The sequence below is a fragment of the Vanacampus margaritifer genome, chromosome 9 (assembly GCF_051991255.1).
Source record: "Vanacampus margaritifer isolate UIUO_Vmar chromosome 9, RoL_Vmar_1.0, whole genome shotgun sequence".
In the NCBI taxonomy this organism is placed as follows: domain Eukaryota; kingdom Metazoa; phylum Chordata; class Actinopteri; order Syngnathiformes; family Syngnathidae; genus Vanacampus; species Vanacampus margaritifer.
In genome coordinates this window covers 12,966,074-12,985,641 of record NC_135440.1, presented here as the reverse complement: position 1 = coordinate 12,985,641, position 19,568 = coordinate 12,966,074, and the positions used below count along the sequence as shown (strand labels likewise).

The window sequence follows — 19,568 nt, the reverse complement described above, 5'->3', positions numbered from 1 at the left end:
TGCAATTTAATACTTTTTTCATTCTTTTATTGCCATTGCCAATATAAATCTAAAATGTAAAACAAAACTAAAGATGTAGGCATCTATTCAGTAAATTTGTTAGTTGGTGGGAGTCATCTTAAAAGAGGCTTGGAAATAATAGTGTTTGAGTTTTAATATTTGCACTTTAAAAGACAGTATTTTGCTGACTTGAGAAAGAAAACAAGCTTAGCATTTAAGTATTGTACACAGGCTCACAGAGATTCCATTGCAATTATCATAACAACCAAGCTAGACTAGCAGAACAAAACCAACAGTCGTTATTTGACCAGGACATTCTCTGACAAAACAGGACAATCATGCATACGTAGCTCAAGAGTATAAAATAAGTGTTCTCTAACTCGACACTAACAGGTTGTACCTTTCAAGTCAACTGAGATCTTCAGGTAGGTCAATCATCCAGAGCTATAAAGTTGCTTTACTTTATTTGTTTTAAATACCAGTAGGAGGATAACATTGCGACTGATTCACAGAGAAAGTATATTATTAAATTGTAATCACGGATAATATTTCTATTATTATTATTAAGGGAATATTGAAATATAAATGAATAACTATGATATATATTTGGCTACGACAAGCAGGCTACGCTACAGAAGCAACACTCATGTACCGGTAATTGAAGTTTATATGGATACATAACTTGTTGACTCATTTCCATAGGATGATTATTTTAGCCGTGATTCTCACCTTGTTGGCTATAACAAAAGAGGCAAGCGGTTTGAAAGGTAAGTCTTCTCTCCTTTATTTTTTTTATTTTTTATTTTTTTAGCCTATTAGCAAATAGGATAGCAACAAATGATCTCCACCCTTGTCGGTCTTGGGCTTACTCTGTTGGGTTCCCTATGTTTCATTCCGGACTTATACTAATATCTTACTCGAGTTGGTACATACAATGGGGTGATTGCTGCAGACCCACAAGGTGCCTTTCTTTGGTGTCTTGTATGTTTAAAAGCCGACATTTTGTGTGATTTTTAAACAGTTTTCTTTTTCCAAACACTGGTTGAATTCCAAACTGTACTCTTGCACTTTAGGCTTTAAGAATGTTCAAACGTTGCTATTTCATTGAACATTAATTTGATTCCCCACAAAAAAATAAAACATTTGTTTCTGTGCAGGTAACATTGCCCTGAATGGAAAAGCCTACCAATCCTCTAATTTTGGGAATACCAGTCCCCAAAGGGCCATTGATGGAAATCGTGCGTGCATATGGACACAGAATTCTTGTACTCACACAAACTTTAATATGAAACCATGGTGGAGACTGGATCTCCAAAAAAGATACAAAATAAACACTGTCACTATTACAAACAGAAGAGATTGTTGTCATAACCGGATTAATGGAGCTGAGATCCGCATTGGAGACTCCCTTGATGACAATGGCAATTCTAATACCAGGTAAGTGTGGTAATGGACAAACTCATAATGGGCCCTGTTTCTGTAGACAGGCACCCGTGCGCTCTATGTAAAAATAGGCGTATCTTAATTTTGTGCCAGGGCAAGTGTTGTTTAGCATGTTTGTAAATTTATTAGACCGCACTACACATCGGGAGGCATTCCGGCATTTTCTATTGCAAACACATCTCATCTGGTAATTTGGTGACCAAAACTAGACCCGATTTTAGACGAAAAGAAGGTTGACATTTTGGCGTAATGTGATTTTGGTTTTGATCGAGGCGTAGGCAGAGCTTATGGTCTCCTCTTTACGATCTACTGCATGGACTACAGCAAGTCCTTCCGCTATGTAGACCTCTCTCTACTGAATTTAAATTGAATGAGGGGAGCCTTTTCTTGGGCCAGGAGTCGGCTGCGTTCCCTCCCACAACATCACATAAAGATCAAACACCCTCTATCTGCTCTAGCAAAAATACTACCAAAAGGAAGCAAACGCCACTCCACTAAACTTGCGCCAGACACGGAAATAGGACCTATATTATAGGTCCTATAATGTTTTTATACTCCAGTACTCCACTGCCAACTTTTTTTTCTTATGTTGTTTCCTTTAGATGTACTGTAATTGCATCAATCCAGGCTGGCCAATCCAAATCCTTTGCGTGCAATGGAATGGAAGGCCGCTATGTTAACATTGTGATTCCTGGAAGAAAAGAATATCTGACACTGTGTGAAGTGGAAGTACAAGGGGACGAGGCCAATGAGGATTCCAATGATGATGATGAATGCAGTTAAGTCAAGAGCGTTCCAAAAGCCAAATTATTATTTGGAGTTAAATTTCTTATAATGCATAAATCATCTTTTTGTTTATTTTTAAGCCTTAGGTCATATTTAGGTGGACCAAGACAACTTAAAGTATAGTACTATACTACCAATGACCTGCAGTCATAAAGTAAAACTAATAGCTAAGCCAGGAGGCAGTTCATTTGGTCATTTTGGCTAATGTTTTGTTGCTCAGTTCACTTGTCATATTCCACTACATAGTTATTCTGCTTAAAATTACTAAATAAATATATAAGTATGTATAATAAGATAAGATCCACTGATTGTCACACCCATCTAAGTGGGGGGAAATTTGTTCTCCACATTTGACCCATCCCCTGAGGGAGCGGTGAGCAGCGCTGCGCTCGGGAATCATGTGGTGATCTAACCTCCCAATTCGAACCCTTAATGCTGAGTGTTAAACAGTGTGGCAATCGGTCCCATTTTTATAGTCTTTGGTATGACCCGGCCGGGAATCGAACCCACGTCCTCCCAGTCTCAGGGCGGACACTCTAACCACTCGGCCACTGAGCTGGTGTCAAATTTCTTTTGGGGATGGGGTAGGGGTAGGGGAGGTCAATATATAGCACATTATGCTTTCTGCTTTCAATTTGTGCCAACCGGGTAATTGATCAAGCAATAAAATCTTCCTCACCTACTCATTTATAATAAAGCTATTCAGTGCAATTGCTTCACTGTATTAAAGCAGCACATCCATATTTCTGGCCTTTTCTCTGGGTATTTTCTCCATCAAATGTGACACATTATCTATCAGTCCGGAATCAAGGGCTTTCAGTCATTGGTGCTCTGACAGAGAGGGGTCAGTGGAAGAAAGTCCTCCTACCCCACTTTCACTTTTATGTCATTTTTTTCTGCTGTATTGGTTAATAAAGTATGCACTTTGTAACTAATAAATCAAAAGTCTTATTGCACTGGTTCTTGCTTCTAATCTTTTCATTAAATTATTGTAATTCATTATAATGCAAAATTAGCTAAATATACATTATTTCAGTGTTCTTTTGGAATTGAGCACTGTCCGTAACCTTTACAGCACAAACATGTTTAAAAGGCTACTTGTGAGGCTTCACGGCCTCTACTGCTTTTGGTGCATGTTATATGGATTTTGGTCAATGTGGCTTTCAATCACTTGTCTCATTTTTTATACACAGAGTGAGGCGATGAGACACCAAGGGAAATCTTTCCTCCGGCCATTAGTGCTTCATGTTCCACCTAACATTTAATCACCCTTCTGAAGACCTGACAGGAAAAAGCCAGAAAGTGTACAAAGTGGTCGTCGGAAAACAAATTAAAACAAAAAATATTTTTAGGTACCATTTAGGGAGTAGCTACCACAAAAAAAAAAAGCCAAAGCCAAATAATTCTTTCCACATGTTTTTAGACAATGGCCGATGTACTTGACCGCCTGGCGGGCAGATGGGAGAGAGTAATGGGTGAAAGCATGGTGAGGGAGAGCAGGTGACAAATGTAAACGTAGTGCAAAGATTGAGCGGCTGTGGGAGAATGATGGGAGAGGGAAACAAATACACGGGCTGTGGGATGGGGGGGTTGTCAGAAATAGGTCAAGTAAGGATAAGGTACTGTACTGCATGACAATCGTTATCATTCAAACCGTTATTATTGTTCATAAGAAAAAAAACTATTCTTAAGTAATGTAATGACAAAATGTCTTTAGTTTATGTGACCCACATAAATTTCATGATTTGAAACATTTCAGAAGATCCTAATTCCATTTTTGGACCCATAGGATTTTTCTCCTATTGCATGTATTTTATATGGCAAATTCATTTTAGTTTCTGAAGAGGTCCTTTCTGGATAATTTTTTCTTTCTAAATGGTCCATCTTAGTCCCTGTAGCTTGTCACTGAAACTGTCTTAATCGTTAATGCCACACCAGAAGGATTTGTGAGCTGTCATGCTAGGATGAGGCAGTCGTGTTGCATTCACACAATAGCAGGTAAGTTCTGCAAAATCACACTTTATTTTTTATTTTTTGCTCCAGAAATTATTATATTCTGCACAACAGTAACATTTAGTTTGACTCCTTATCTACCTATTAATATCTCTAGGCTTAAGTGTTGACAGGCAAAACTATTAGCAAGGTAAGACATCTTTTCTTTCATGTCTGAACACAAGAAATCCAAATCTATGAAATTACTATCCAGATAATACTTCAGTTTTTGGATACCAGCAATCCTGGGAGGCCTTGGAGAGTGATTTTGGATGGGGGTGAGTGGATAATATTGTGCATATCTATGAATATACTTTATTTCATTTAAATAGAAGGATGACGGTCCATGGTCTATGTTGTTTAGGTTTACATTTGGTTTCGTTTAATGTTATTCTTCTGGTTTATGTCTGTCTTGTTATTTTTTAGTGTCCTCCTGTTCTCGCCGGCCTCTGTTCCTTGGGTCCACCAATCAGCTCCCTCAGTCACTTGTGTCTTATCCAGGTGAATCTCGTTCACTCGTTAGTTTGCTTGTATTTAGTTCCCTGTTTCTATTCAGTCCTTGGTTAAGCATTTGTGTTTGCTAGTGTGTCCTTGGCACCATGTACCACGAGTAAGTGTAGTGTTTGGTCTTTTCTTCCCATCTGTTTTGGACTTTTGTTTATTTCTAGGGGATTTCAAAGTGACTTGCTTTCAATATACATTTTCGTGTGCACACCTGCCTTGCTTTGCCCGCTTCTCTGCACTTGGGTCCTCAACCCTGCATGGCATGTCAATCAATATATTGCAACTTGGAAAGACTGATTCACAGAGAAAGTCTATCATTAAATTGCAAACACAAATTATTAGTAATGAAACAAATTAACTGTATTCGGCTATGACAAGCAGGCTTTGCATACATAACTTGTTGACTCATTTCCATAGGATGCTCGTTTTGGCTCTTCTCACCTTGTTGGCTATGACCGACGAGGCAAGCGGTTCGAAAGGTAAGTTTGTCTCTCTGTATGTCTCTGGCTTTCCTATTGGCAATTAGGATGGCAACAGATGATCACCCTTGTCTTTCTTGGGTTTATATCTGTTGGGTTCGCTATTATTATAATTTTTTTTGTTCCGGGCTTTTAGTTCTCTAACTTTTACTAATATCTTACTTGGTATAAACAATGGGGTGACTGCTGCAGTCCTTCTGTTCAAAAGCTGACATTTTGAGAGTTTTTTTTTTTTTTTTTTCTGTAAGACAGTTGGCTTTTTCCAAGCACTGGTTGAATTCCAAATTGTACTCTTGCACTTTAGGTTTTAAGGATATTCAAATGTAGATATTTCACTGACCATTAATTCGATTCCTCCCATAAGGAAATTAACCGGTTTCTCTGTGCAGGTAACCTTGCCATGAATGGAAAAGCCTGCCAGTCCTCCAGGTATGGGAATGGCAGTCCCCAAAGAGCCATTGATGGAAGTCGTGCAAGCAATTGGGCACATAAATCTTGTACTCACACCAAAAAACAAATGAAACCATGGTGGAGACTGGACCTCCAGAAAATGTACAAAATAGACATTGTCACTATTACAAACCGAAGAGATTGTTGTCATAACCGGATTAATGGAGCTGAGATCCGCATTGGAGACTCCCTCCGTGACAATGGCAATGCTAATCCCAGGTAAATGTGCTAATGCATGTACTCCTAATGGGCCCCGTTTTTGTAGATGGGTGCCTGTGTGCTCTGTTTAAAAAATAAAAAAAAAATAAAAAGTATATCTTGTGCCAGGGCAAGTCTAATTTAGCATGTTTGTAAATGTAGTAGACCGCGCTACACCTCCGTAGGCATTCCGGCATTTTCTATTGCAAGCATGTCATCTGAAAAATTGACTAAAAGCAGGTCTACATTTTGGCTTGGGTGGAGTAACATGAGGCTTTTGATATTGATCAAGATTCTTGTGGACCTCTCTACTGAATTTAACTTGAATGACTTTCACTGGGCATGGGTTTATATAGTATCCATGTTTTTATACTCCTGTATTGCACTGCTAACCTATTTATTTTTATTCCATTTTAAGATGTACTGTGATCTCATCAATCCCAGCTGGCCACACCAAATCATTTGGGTGCAATGGAATGAAAGGCCGCTTCATCAACATCGTGATCCCTACAAGGAAAGAATACCTGACACTGTGTGAAGTGGAAGTACAAGGGAAAGAGGCCGCTAATTATGATTGCAGCTGAGTCAAGAGAGTGTAAACTACTTTCAGTTTATGCCATGCAGATAATTGGTCAACCAACAAGATCTTCCACACTTATTCATTTATAAGGAAGCTACTTAGTCCAATTGTTTCACCATATTTGTGACTGTTTCTCTCTGTATTTTCTTCATTAAGGGCTCTGTCATTGGGATGTCAGAGGTCCCCCCACCCCATGCATTGGTTAAAGTACACGCTGCATCTAAATAAAAAAGTCTATTTTCCAATCTTTCCATTAAATTATTAATGCAAAATATCTTGGTTTTTACAAAGAGTAAGGTGATGAGACACAAAGGGAAATCTTTCCGCCAGCCATTAATTCATGCTCCACCTCATGAAGACCTGACAGGAAAAAGGCAAAATTGCCACAAAAAGAAAAATGCAATTTTGTTTAACATATTGAAAAATGGTCTGGCCTAAGGCCAAATAAATTTAGAGCATCGGGAGATTGTATTCGGTTAAAACCTCTGCATATGGAGACATTTCAGGCAGTCATTCAATAGGACATGTATACACGTGGCGAGCCATCAGTGCAAGGTCAAGCCTGACAGACAGATGAAGAGCCACTTGGAGGACCCGGCTCTTGTCTTCATCCACATGAGAGCGCTTTACTCAAACATTTCTATGGACAATAAACAAAGTTATGGCTGTACTCAATGTCAGGTTGAAAAAAAATATTGTATTGAACTGTGATTCAGAGTAGTACAGAAGCTTCATTACAACATAGGATCATTGAACAAGTGAAAGTTTTCTTGGAAGACTATTCAGCAGTGACAAAAAAAAAAGAGACTCACTATATAGGCTACAATGTCTATAGGCACGTTTAAGGGAAAAATACATATAAACTTCATTGAGCTTACCTGTGCTATCTGCAATAAATGTGGCAGCCGTGGCTCAGCATGTAAAGACGGTCGTTCAGTAACCAGAAGGTCGGCTGTTCGATCCCCGCTCTCCCCAAGTGTTGTGTCCTTGGGCAAGGCACTTCATGCACATTGCCTCCACTGCTAATCACCCTGGTGCTGGGAAGGTGTGAATGTTTGGTGTTTCAATTCCTTGGCATCGTTTGCCGTTTTTGCTAACGATTCCCTCTATCGGTTCCGTGTGGGACGAGGACGTCACCACGCGCGCAACATTTCTGTGCGGGACGAGCAACAAACAGTGCGCCACGCTCGAAAGTTTGACATCTTCCAAGAAAAGCTAACAGGACAAAATTATGTTTGCAAATTGGATATTTCGTCTAAAGGAGGAAACGATACCACTATTCCAAAGCATTTGTACACACAGCATGCGATTACCGTCTGACGTGTTTGTGAGCGCTACGGGGTCCGGGAGGGTTCAACCCAGCAGCAACCGCCGCCAGCAATACAAGCATTCTCTCCTATCAACTTCAACACTTCAGGTACCTGTAGTAACTACTGTATATTAGCGGCAGTTTGCCTTTATGTGACACTTGCCGTTAGTAACTTCAGTCAAAGCCCGTATCGCACTTAACGGCACCGCGGCTTGCAAAGGTAAATTTTATTTTTTTTCATCAGGGTTCATTCAAGGTTGTAAAACGTGCAAAGACGTACAGAGCGAACCATGACTTAAAAGCAACACTCGCTACTTCCACACATTCTGACTCACGAGAGTCACACACCAGCCAAATGGCTGCGTCTGTTTTAATGGCTGAGGCAGGGAGGAGTTTGACTGCTCAGTTCATCTGTGTTGAAATGCTACTGGAGTTGGACATTATTGTCACAAAATAATCTAGGTTGTATTTTGTAAATTTCTACAGAAGATTAAAAAAAAAAAAAAAAAGAAGTTTATTTTCAAATCCTTTTTCTTTCCTTCTTTTTTTCTGGGTAGCCATCAAATGTGGATCTCCTAAAACTGTTGGGTTTGTAAGGCCATGTTACTTTTAAACATGTCTGTTGTTTATTGATACAAGTAAGTATTAAAAAGTGGATGCTAATCTGTTTATTCACCTTTCCCCCCTCCAAAAAAAGAATGATTAAGCAGAATCGAAATCTTATAAATTCCCATCCCTACCGCCACCACAGTGTGAATGTGTGAGTGCATGAATAATGTATCCATTCCATTGTAAAGCATGAGTGTCTAGAAAAGCGCTATATAAATCAGATTTATTATAAACAAAAACTCTGTCACAACCAATAGGTCCTGTTGTAACACACATGACATTGATGTGGTAAATTGTGACATGTCCTGTGCCACTTTTTAACGTTTAATTTACACAACAATGCCTTTTCTTGTTTGTATTATCTCATAGCCAACTTCTATGACTAACGACTCGTGAGCTAACAGCCAAAGTCTACCTATACCAAGTAAATTATGTGCCAGTCTCGACAAATTGTTGAATAATTAAGGTAGCTGCATAATTGAATTACTAAATCACCCCCCAATTTTTTTTTTTTTTACCTTAAATCACATTTTCGTAATGTTTACCTTTTTAATACCCATGACAGAATTGGCACCAATAAAAAAATAGAAAATACTTTATCATTTTATCCCTATTAACAATAAAACAGCAACAACAACAAAACAGTTTACTTTTGCATCACAATAGTCTGGATTTTTTTTCTTAAAGTGATCGTCAGAAAATTAAAAAAAAATATTTTTTCAGGTACCATTTATAGACTACTATATATAAATTAAAAAGAAAAACATCCTTCATTGCACTTCTTGCCATTTAAAAAAATAATAATACTTCAAAAAGTTGTTTAAGATTGTCATTCCACTACAAATACTATAAAACATTTTAAACCAAAAGTACAATGTGTGTTCCGGGAATACAATATACAGTATATATTGCAACAGAATAGTCTGGATTTTTTCCTTAAATAAACAAAGATCACCAGAAAACAAATTAAAACAAAATATTTTTTCAGGTACAGCTTGGAGCAGGTGTGGGCAAATTCGGTCCCAAAGAGCCGGAGTCCTGCATTTGAGGTTTCTCTCTTCTAACACAAGATGATTCCAATCAACAGGATCGTTATAAGGCTTATGCAGAGCTTGCTGAAGAGCTGATCATATACCAGCTGTGTTGGAGAAGGGGAACTCTGGCCCTCGAGGACCGAGTTTGCCCACCACTGGTTTAGAGACTACTATACAAAATTAAATATAAAAAACGTCTTGCTTTTTTTTTTTTTTTTTTACTTCAAAAAGTTGTTCAAGATTGTCACTCTACAACAAACTAAAACATTTCAAACCAATTATTTTTCAAGTACAATGCGTGTTCTGGGAATCCAATACAAAATAATCAAATATTTTTTCCCTTCAATTAATTTCTTGAAAATATAAATAATTTAAAAAAAAATGGTGAAAATATAATAAATAAGGTGTAAACAACTAAACAAAACAAAAACTGAGCATTACCTTACATCCTTTTTCCGAATTGTATGGCTTGCCTAAAGATATAGCCACTGTTTTGCCCCCCATGCATGCCTTTTGTGTTTGTGCTGGTAGATAAGCTAGCCTAGGACTTCTAAGTCACGTGATACACAACATTGAAACACAAGAGTGGGGAGGAGGAGCAAAGTATGCCTGCTTGGCACTGAGACCGAATTAGCAATTTCGGTGATCTGGTTGTCGCCTGTTTGACAAAACTGAAGCGGTGCATGCAGGGATCAAAATGAAACTACTGTATTGATCTAATCTCGCTAGTTTTGATTGAATATTGAAATTGACTTGTATCGATATTTGGATCAATCCTCCCACCACTTCCTCACACCCAAGACATAAAAGCAACAACGTAGAGAGGGAAATTAATGTGCTATTTCATCAGAGGAGCTGGTGGAGAGGCTTTGCATTTTCAGTGAAGTTAATTCGACTCCATGGAGCAGGGCTATCTCCCGTGAAAACATTACGGACCAACTAGAGTAGAAGACATAAATATGCATGGAAATCAATACATATTTGGCCATAGAGGAGCGAAAAGCATGCGAAAAGAGAATGTGTTCATCTTCAGTTATTACTGTGATTCATTCACTTTTGCATTCTTTCCTCTGCTGCCTAGAAGTGCACATGATCAGTTTGTGCAATTGTTGCTTTGTCATTCTATAATTTCCCTAATCTCTAATCTTTTCTAATTCTTTATTTTATGACGAATGGTGTGCTTGTTAAGATTCGCCAACTCTACACCAAGCATTCAATGTGCAGTTTGCTGTAATTCAGTTCATCAATTCCCTAATACATACTTATAGTGCACCCGCATGACCTTTATGCCACATTACTTTCTAACAACAGGCCCTATAAATTCACATTTGTGATATCACAACTCGCCTTTGTTTAGTAATTGGGAATGCCAGGCAGTGATAGTATAGCCCAGGGGGTCATTTCTTACTGTAATGACGGCAACATGTCGGTGTGTTTGGGTCGTTGTCTCATTCAGTCAACTTTTAAGATTGGACACTTTCTTCAAAATTGAAGCTCAATTTGTTGACTTTAGATTTACTTTTTGATCAAGTGTGAAGCACGCCCGTTATGATACAAGTGGTTTAATATGTCTTTTACAATAGTCGTTAAAATGTCTGTGGATATTCTATATTCATATTTTTTCCGGGTCATTTAATCTGCTTTGGTTGAAGATACGATCTCAAGTCATCGAAATGGTAAACTGTATTGATTTCCGCTTGTAGTTGAAATGTTTTGAAAATGTAAGGATTAGCAAAAACTATGCAATGTTATTGTGCAATTTTACTTCGTTTGGCCTTCTATTAATGTATTTTAAAATGAACTGCATTCTGTACTCGGCTCTGTGTGTGCATGTGTGTTTTTTAAATGGCAATAGCTGTAATGTCTTTTTGCCATTATGCAAGATAAATGCCTCCCCTGATGCTTGTACTTTATTGTCTTTTGTGTGAACCATTCTTTGTAAAGGCCATTAATTTATAGTAAACCCAAGACAATGGTCACTATGATACTAATATATGCATTGCGGCTTCCATGTACAGATTTATTTTGTGCTTTTAGGGCGCTCTTCTGCTGTCCACTGATTCCCCCCCCCCCTCCCCCACCCTCCATGGTGATATTCTTAATGTATTTCATCTAATTCCTCTTCCTTGCATTGCTGCTTCCTTGGTCTTTTCAACGGTTTGGACTGTTTCCCGTTCCATCATATGTAGGCTACCCTCCGACCATCCCTTTTAATTTATACTTCCTCTGACCAGCTCTCCATCTCTTAATTGCCTCACATACATGCATGCCGTTTGGTTTTAATGTATACCTCATATATACCAAATAGCAGTATCATTAATCTTAGCCCTTTTCGGCGCAAGCCTCATAACAGTAACTGGACAAGACATTGTTTCCAATGTGAGCCTATGTCGCTGTATATCTACCATCACCTCTTGATAAATTATACCAAGAGTAAAACTGTGCTCATGTGTGACTACGCCAGGTTTTCCATGTGGAAGAATGAATATAATGCAAAAATATTCTTTATTTACCTCATTTTACTTGATGCTCCCAATTTATATTATGTTCTCCTTTACTCTCAAATTCTATTCGAATTTCAGCCGACAATCAGGAGTGGACTGGCCCTCATGAATTTCGGGATTTTTCTGAATGGCCGCTCCATTTTCCGCATAGTTGGCAAATGCTTTATGACGTGAGGCCCAAGGTTATCTTGGTTAACGAAAACTATCCAAAAAAAAAAAACAATTTCATTAACAAAATAAAATGAAAATGTTTAAAAAAAAAATGGAAATCAACTGAAAAGGAATTTTATGCTTACAAAACTAACTAAAACTAAATATAATTATAGCAAAAATGTCCTTTGCTTTTGTCTTTGGTAATTAATTTAATGCATGAGCATTTGGAGATGATTTTAAATGTGATTTTAAATATATTTATTTCGATTTTAGCCGGCATATGGATGTTTGAAAGTGTGTCACACAGGAGTGATGTCATCTAGCAGCAGCCATTAGCAAAGCACCTTCAGATGACGTTGCTGCTAGGCGACAATTTTGCGTGCTTGCCTTTCGGCTCCAATAGCTCGGCTTGCCTGCTTTTTCATTCAACTCAGCCGAAATGCAATGTTAGGTAAGAAATGTGTTTTATTTTACCACTGTGTTTATTAAATATTGCGCATAGGTAATACACTTCTTTTTTTTTTAAACAAAAACTAATACTGTAACTCTAAGCAACAGAACCACCCTCAAAACTAATTAAAACTAACTAAATTTAAAAAATAAAACTCAAAACGAAATAAAAACTTACTAAAATGAAAATTCCACAACTATAACAACCCTGGTGAAGCCTCACAAAAATTCACGGAATAAGGGACGGTTTTTACTCCCCCCGATTGACGGATGTAAACGTGCTTCAGTCGGTGCTCAGACCGTGTATTTATTCAAAGGTTTGCGTCATTGTGCACTCGTCGAAAGGTGGGCGTCTATGACGGTAAGCAATGAGAGAAGTAAGTGCCTAACTTTGTTGGTTAACATTATTGGCTAAGTAGCTTGCACAGCGCTCCCAATTCAGCTCAGCAATGACACAGTAGAACAAACTAGTCATACCCGCCGCATGCAAGAGGGGGCACTGTTGAGCCATTACCTCTGAACAAGTGGAATCACTCCAGTACCAAAATAACACCATTACAATTGTACAAATACGACGAAAGAAACTAGTTTTCGTAATACAGGTGTTTGGACAACATGGACTCAGAAACTTGGTGTCACATTATCTTAATCAGTAGCCTTGCAACATTCCATCACTTACTTATTGTGACTTTTCCCTTTTGTCCTTCATCAACATCCATTAGGGCTCACTTTGGTTGATATTACTGCAGTAAAAATAATAAAAAATAAAAAAAAAACAATCGTAAAAGCCGTCCTTTGGTGTCTGTAATGACCGGTGACTATTACAGCCTGTTTGTTGCTATTATAACCTTACCTCCATGTTGACCTGGTGACTTTTAACCCTCTTAAAGATGATGTATTGCAAATAGGAATTATTTTTAATTGTGCTGCTGCTCTGTGCATGACAGATTTGTAAAGCCATTACAAAAAAATCAATACTCAGCTTTTAGGTGATGAATTAATTAATGAAGTGTGAATTTCCCCCAAATGGGTGTCTATTGATGAAGTGAGAAGGCGCCACAAGGAGAAGCAGAAAAATAAAGGATACAAGGTAGGCTGCACCTAATGATTCATATGAGTAGTTTCAAGCAATTTTTGTACATAATTAATTGTGATTGATTTGTTTTTTTGCCATAAATTGTTGCATACAGAGAAGGGCAGGGGATGCAGATATTTTTTCTACTAGGAACTTAATATTTTCTTTCACAGCTAACCTTCCAGGCATGTAAAGTTGTAAACGTTTTGATGAACGAGAAACTGTATGATTTATATAGTACTGTATATGGAAACATTTGTTATTTTGCTTTTCTGATGTAGAAAGCTTTGTCACTAAATAACACTGACTGTAGTAGATCACGTCACCACTGTTACATTAAAAAAAAAATCTTTTGTACACGGCTCCATATGTTGGATGAATTTACCACTGAAAAATATTTTAAAATCGTGACATGAAAAGTGAAAATCTGTCAAAATGCAAAGTGCTGGAAAATAATGGCGGCCACACAAAATACTGACCCTGGGCAGTTTCATTTTTGTTGCCAGAGGTTGTCATGTTGCTAATCAGAGTGATAACAGCCAATCGAAATGAATGTTTGTGACCTGCTGCAGCACATTTTACAATCAAAAGGAGATACATATTTTTCGACATTAGTAAAACATTTTCAAATGCTGTCTCATTCAATCCTGTGTCTAAATTAAACATCCTGTGGCAGAAATGACACTTTCCAGTATCTTGCAACTAATAGTCTCCATTATTCATGGCCCTACAGCAGAGGTTACTGCCATGGGGTTTACTTCTTTTTTTTTAACCTCTCTAAATTGGAAGTCGAAAGAAAATGAATCGAGGCACCCACACATGGAATGAGCTATTGGTTTGACTTTGACTTGTCCTCAAACCGTAAAGTGAAAAGATAGTTTCATCTATGTCATTTGGACTGTTAAAGATTGTGCTGTATGTCAACAGAGTTTATTGTTGTTGTTGTTGTTGTTTTTACTTTTGTTTTGTGATATTGGTAGGCTACTCTAAATCATAGGGTTTTGACTCATCTGTAAATAATTGATATTCAAGTATAACTAAACAGGATATTCCTTCAAAACAACTCACATGCACAAGATGTGCCAGTTTTTATGCTCAACCACAACTACGCTGTCTATGAATATAGAGCTCTAAGTGCATCACTTAAAAATAAATGAAAAACATTGGATATTTCACTCATCACTCAGGCACAACAGCAACACACACACACGCACACGCACAGATAAAACATTGCACATCTGTAACTCCAAAGGAATCTAATAGACAACTTGAGATGAGAAAATGAATTGCCCTACAATGCTGTCTAGGATCAATTAGAATCCTATCCATATATCCTGCCCCTGATGTAATGTGCAGTCAACCATTTCATTATATTTCTAATTACAGGGGAATGGTAATGTCTGATAGGATTTTATGTCTTTCTGTAGCTACAAGGTCTGTCAGGCAAGATGAATTCCCCTTAAGGTAAACCTATATATCAACTTTTGGAACTCCATATATTGTCTTAAGCATGAGGTAATGTTGCAATGTCACTTTCTGATATTAGAGGGTAAAATTAATATGGTACTGACAAAACTGCATTCCAGTAAATAATTAAATAGTCCTCTCTCGAGATAATCAAGTTACTATATGTATGTATGTATGTATGTATGTATGTATGTATGTATATATATATATATATATATATATATATATATATATATATATATATGTATGTATATATATGTGCATATATATATATATATACATATATATATATATATATATATATATATATATATATATATATATATATATATATATATACATATATATATATATCAGACAGGTGTATGGGATTAATAATGAAATCATTATTATTAATAATAATGAAACAAATAAAAAGGCAAACAGGTGAAATAGGACAGATAGTACCAAATCACACTGACCTAGCAAGAACGTTCACCGAGATATTTCCAAGTTTAATACCAGCTTGGATTCTAATATATATTTATGAAGCCTTCCTCTGCACACTGATGCCCTAGTTACCACAGCAGCAGGTGTCCGCTCAATGCAGTATACAGCCATGATATCAGACAAACACGCACACAATGTCACACAGAGATGAAGTGTAACATATTACACCGAAACCAAAACACACTTGGATCTCAAGCACACATTTCCGAGAGGTTGACAAGCTCTACTTCCTGGTACTTGCAAGGTCAAAAAGAAGTCAATGTGCCATTGCAATCCACAGGTGATTGAAGATGCACATCTCTAATGTGTGACCATGTGTATGTCTGTGCCATGTGCAGCATGAGAATATTTTTGGTCTGTTGATGTGTACTGGAATGGAAATAAGCCCTACAAGTATGGCTAAAGGGCTCTCACCCTCTCTCACGAGATAGATAGAGTCTTAACAAGCCTGAGTGCAGAAGGTTGTGCAGGTCTTCCAATGGATGAACATGTGTGTTTGTCTTCTGGCAACATCAGTTTCCAGATTCTTATTGTAATAAATGAGAAAGACAATTCCTTTTGGTATTGTAACTTGTGGCTTGGCCTGGGGCGAGGATTAACTTAACCTCTTTCATTAAATATATACCAGTGTATTTTGGGGTGTAGTGCAGAAACTGCTTCTGTGTTCTCAACAAGAGTGGAATTGTATGTAATATTTGCAGGCTTTTTCTTTCTTTTATAACAAAACAATATGTGATATCTTAATTCTCCACTGTCTCTATTTACTTGTAATCTCGAGGTACCTATTCTGTAGTTATAAGGTGGAAGTGTAGTCAACAACTAATAAGAGAATATCTTCAGACTTTTCAAAGGAATTTGCAAGCAGCATCAATACAACACAACTACTCAAGTGACTCAAATGGCACATTATATTGTAGAGGGATGGATGGATGAAATTGTAATGGTGGGGTTAAAACTGGCTTTGGTAAAAATACCAATGAAAAAGAGAAGCATTATGTAGCTTTTCACTCTTCATTTAACAGGCAAACATACACCATTTTTAAGAAACATCATACATCAATGTACTCTATTATTGGACATGCATGCAAGCAACAAGACTGCATTATGTGCTTATTGGAATTGTGTTCCATATTTCCCTTGTGTTTTAGCTCTGTTTCATATTTTGGAAAAATAAAAAAAATACACTTGCTGTGTATGTGAGAATTTGTGAAAATCAGTTCCCACTGGAAGCGGAGTATTGCTTGATGCTCTAACCCTATCGGTTTGTTGCACAGTGAAATAGCAGAGCCAAATGACAGCAGTGATTGCAAGTACCAAATTCACAGGTGCAAAAAAAGAACAACAACAACAAAATGTAGCAAGCTTCACCTAATTTGAATATCTACAGTATTTTTGTTTCAACCTAATATAATCATACAATTACTGTGTGATGTATTAAACGTGGTTGTCTTCCATTCTACAGACCACAACAATGGAATAATGACATTAAGTTGTGACATCGCAAAATCTTGAGAAGAACAAATCGAAGATAGAGACAATCTGATTAGCTGTAGAAAGACTGTAGTAAGAAGATCTGATTACGATTGGACTCATCTACACATTATGTTCTTATCAGTGGAAGATTTAGTTATCTCTTCTATTGATTATGGTTCTTAAAGTATGTTATATACATATATATATATATATATATATATATAACAATTGCACTGATTTGATCTAAGCTGTACCAAAGGACTATATATACTGTAACCTAAATAAATGATGTACTTTAAGTTCATAAAAGTTTTAAATTTTCTAATAATTCATGTCATTAAACGCTTGAATTTCAAATAAAGAAATGCCAATTTCCTAATTTAAAATGTTCATAGATTCTGTTGTTTTTCTTTCTGAAAAAGCGCAGTACCCAATTTCTTTTTTTCACTGATTCTGGCTGAGGGCAAAATATTTTAATGATGAGCTGATTCTCTCCTGCTTTGCCAGCCCGAGCAGCAATGCCTTTCGCACATGTCAGGGTCGAGGCCTCCATGTAATGTGAGGCTCATTACAGCTGGTGAGGCCAAGAGCAGAAACGGAACACAACTTCTCCCTCCAGCACTGAATTACTTTGCTACCAACGGCTTTCCCTTTCCTTCGTTCAATGTATCGCTCCTTGTCTCAGCTGTTTCACTATTTGTCTTTGATCTCTCTCTTCCCTGGCTTATCCGTTGCCTCCGTCTCCCTCAATTTCAATATCTTGTTCTCCCCCATCTGCTTCCTTATTTATTTCTTGGACTATGTTTTTAGAGCACTTTTTTGCCTCTCTTCCTCTCGCCTCACTCCCTTCGTTCCGTCTCAACGCTTCTCTCGAGACCAAATCATTGGGTTTGGAGTTTTATTGAGTTTCCTTGTGGTACAGGCAAAGACTATTTACCAGTAAGGTCATGAGGTACATCAAGTTGAACAACAAATCTTCAAATCCCCACTAGACCACTGCTTGTATGTTAGTACAGTATATTAGTTTCCTAGATGATGCCTGGAAGACGATTCAAACTAGGATGTAAGCACTGCATTGACCTGCATTTTCCATACAAAAGTTTTTTTCCGTGTGAAATACAAAAATGTAGGCTTATGTAAAACAGAAAAACTTTTCTTGACTCTCTAGGGCTATGTAGAGATAATTCATTCTTTACGGGGATTTGTGTCTATCAAACACAAGTGACATGTTATGTAAGAACAGAATATGTGGGAAGAATTTGCTCAGCTGTAACTAAGCTTTTCCTTTTCTAAGCTTTTTTTTATACTATTTGACATAATATAAAAGCTCAAGAATTGACTAGGAAGACAGATTTTCAACATTTGAATGTGTAAGTCTCTGTGTCAGAATATTTGTTTAATATTTATGGTGCACAAACTTGATGGGCTTTCAGTATAAGATGTTGATCTGATGATAATGATAATAACTTTATTCTAGAATACAACCACAGTAGAAAAAAAATGTTGATGTATGTTCAGAAAAAAAATTACTTTTATATGTTATATATTTGGCTAATGTATTATTAACATCACCGTAAGTGAACCATATTTATTCATATATTTGGATGTGGCTGGCAAGGACCCTCTGACCATTATTGCATATCTTTTGTCCCAAAAACGCAAGGTAAAATCAACATGTGCTAATCTCATTGGATGTTGAAAAATTGTGATGACAGCTGCTCCAAAGGAGTCCTTGTGCTTTGTGATATACCGGTGCTTTGGTCTTCATAAAAGTTATGGTCAATTTGAAAGCTTCACAACTGAGTCTGTTCTGGGATCATAAGAGAAGGCCTTGGAGAAGAATAAACTGGAAAGTAGTGAGATGATAGATGAGGAAGAAATGGAGAGTGTGGTAGGCAATAGAAAGGTATGGACAAAGGAACAGTAAATGGAAAAAAACACACACAAACAACAGATGTTCTCAAACTCAAAACTTATAATATTAATAAATCATATATATATTTTATATATTAGCCATTATTTGTCATTGCTGATAATGTGAGATTGATATTTCCATGACCAAATGTATAGTACCTGTGAAAATACAGTCTTTTCTTAAGAGACTCACCTCCATATGTATATAACAATTGGCTGCACCAACATTAAGCTTTTAACCCCATTGCTGAGTCTGTTGTTTTAACCGATATTTGTTTAAATCTGGTACTCAAACAGACACCCGTATGGTTCTAACAGTACAGTGGATTTGTGGGATTGGTGCAGGACTATTTTCACTCTTTATCTATTATGCACCCTACAATAACACAGCTTCCTGTACAGGTAGCGCTGAATGAAAAAAATGTCGGACAAAATAATCATTGTGGACACCCTGAGCTGTACAACACAGTGAGCGTCCAATATGAGCAAAAAAGGGGGCACGCTTGGAGAAAATGGCGTGATAATGTATATTTGGGAAGTGTATTTACTTGTTTACAGCAGTTTTATTGTAAACCAAGATAACAATAGCATTTAGCATTAGCCAATTTTTTTGCAAAAACATGTCTTGGAGGAGCTCAGCATTTCATTTTTTAAAAGAG

General features: G+C 37.1%; 2 protein-coding genes across 2 annotated transcripts; both read left to right on the top strand.

Moving 5' to 3' along the window:
* The first annotated feature begins 406 nt into the window (after positions 1 to 406).
* LOC144058345 (fucolectin-like) lies at positions 407 to 3,185 on the top strand. The gene is made up of 4 exons (XM_077576755.1): positions 407 to 425; positions 703 to 767; positions 1,158 to 1,437; positions 2,046 to 3,185. Exons 2-4 carry the CDS (start codon positions 704 to 706, stop codon positions 2,224 to 2,226), a joined length of 525 nt encoding a protein of 174 aa, XP_077432881.1. The 5' UTR covers positions 407 to 425; position 703; the 3' UTR covers positions 2,227 to 3,185.
* A 1,545-nt stretch (positions 3,186 to 4,730) lies between these two features.
* On the top strand, positions 4,731 to 6,679 carry LOC144058346 (fucolectin-like). The gene is made up of 4 exons (XM_077576756.1): positions 4,731 to 4,831; positions 5,143 to 5,204; positions 5,594 to 5,873; positions 6,271 to 6,679. Exons 1-4 carry the CDS (start codon positions 4,821 to 4,823, stop codon positions 6,434 to 6,436), a joined length of 519 nt encoding a protein of 172 aa, XP_077432882.1. The 5' UTR covers positions 4,731 to 4,820; the 3' UTR covers positions 6,437 to 6,679.
* The last annotated feature ends 12,889 nt before the right edge of the window (positions 6,680 to 19,568 follow it).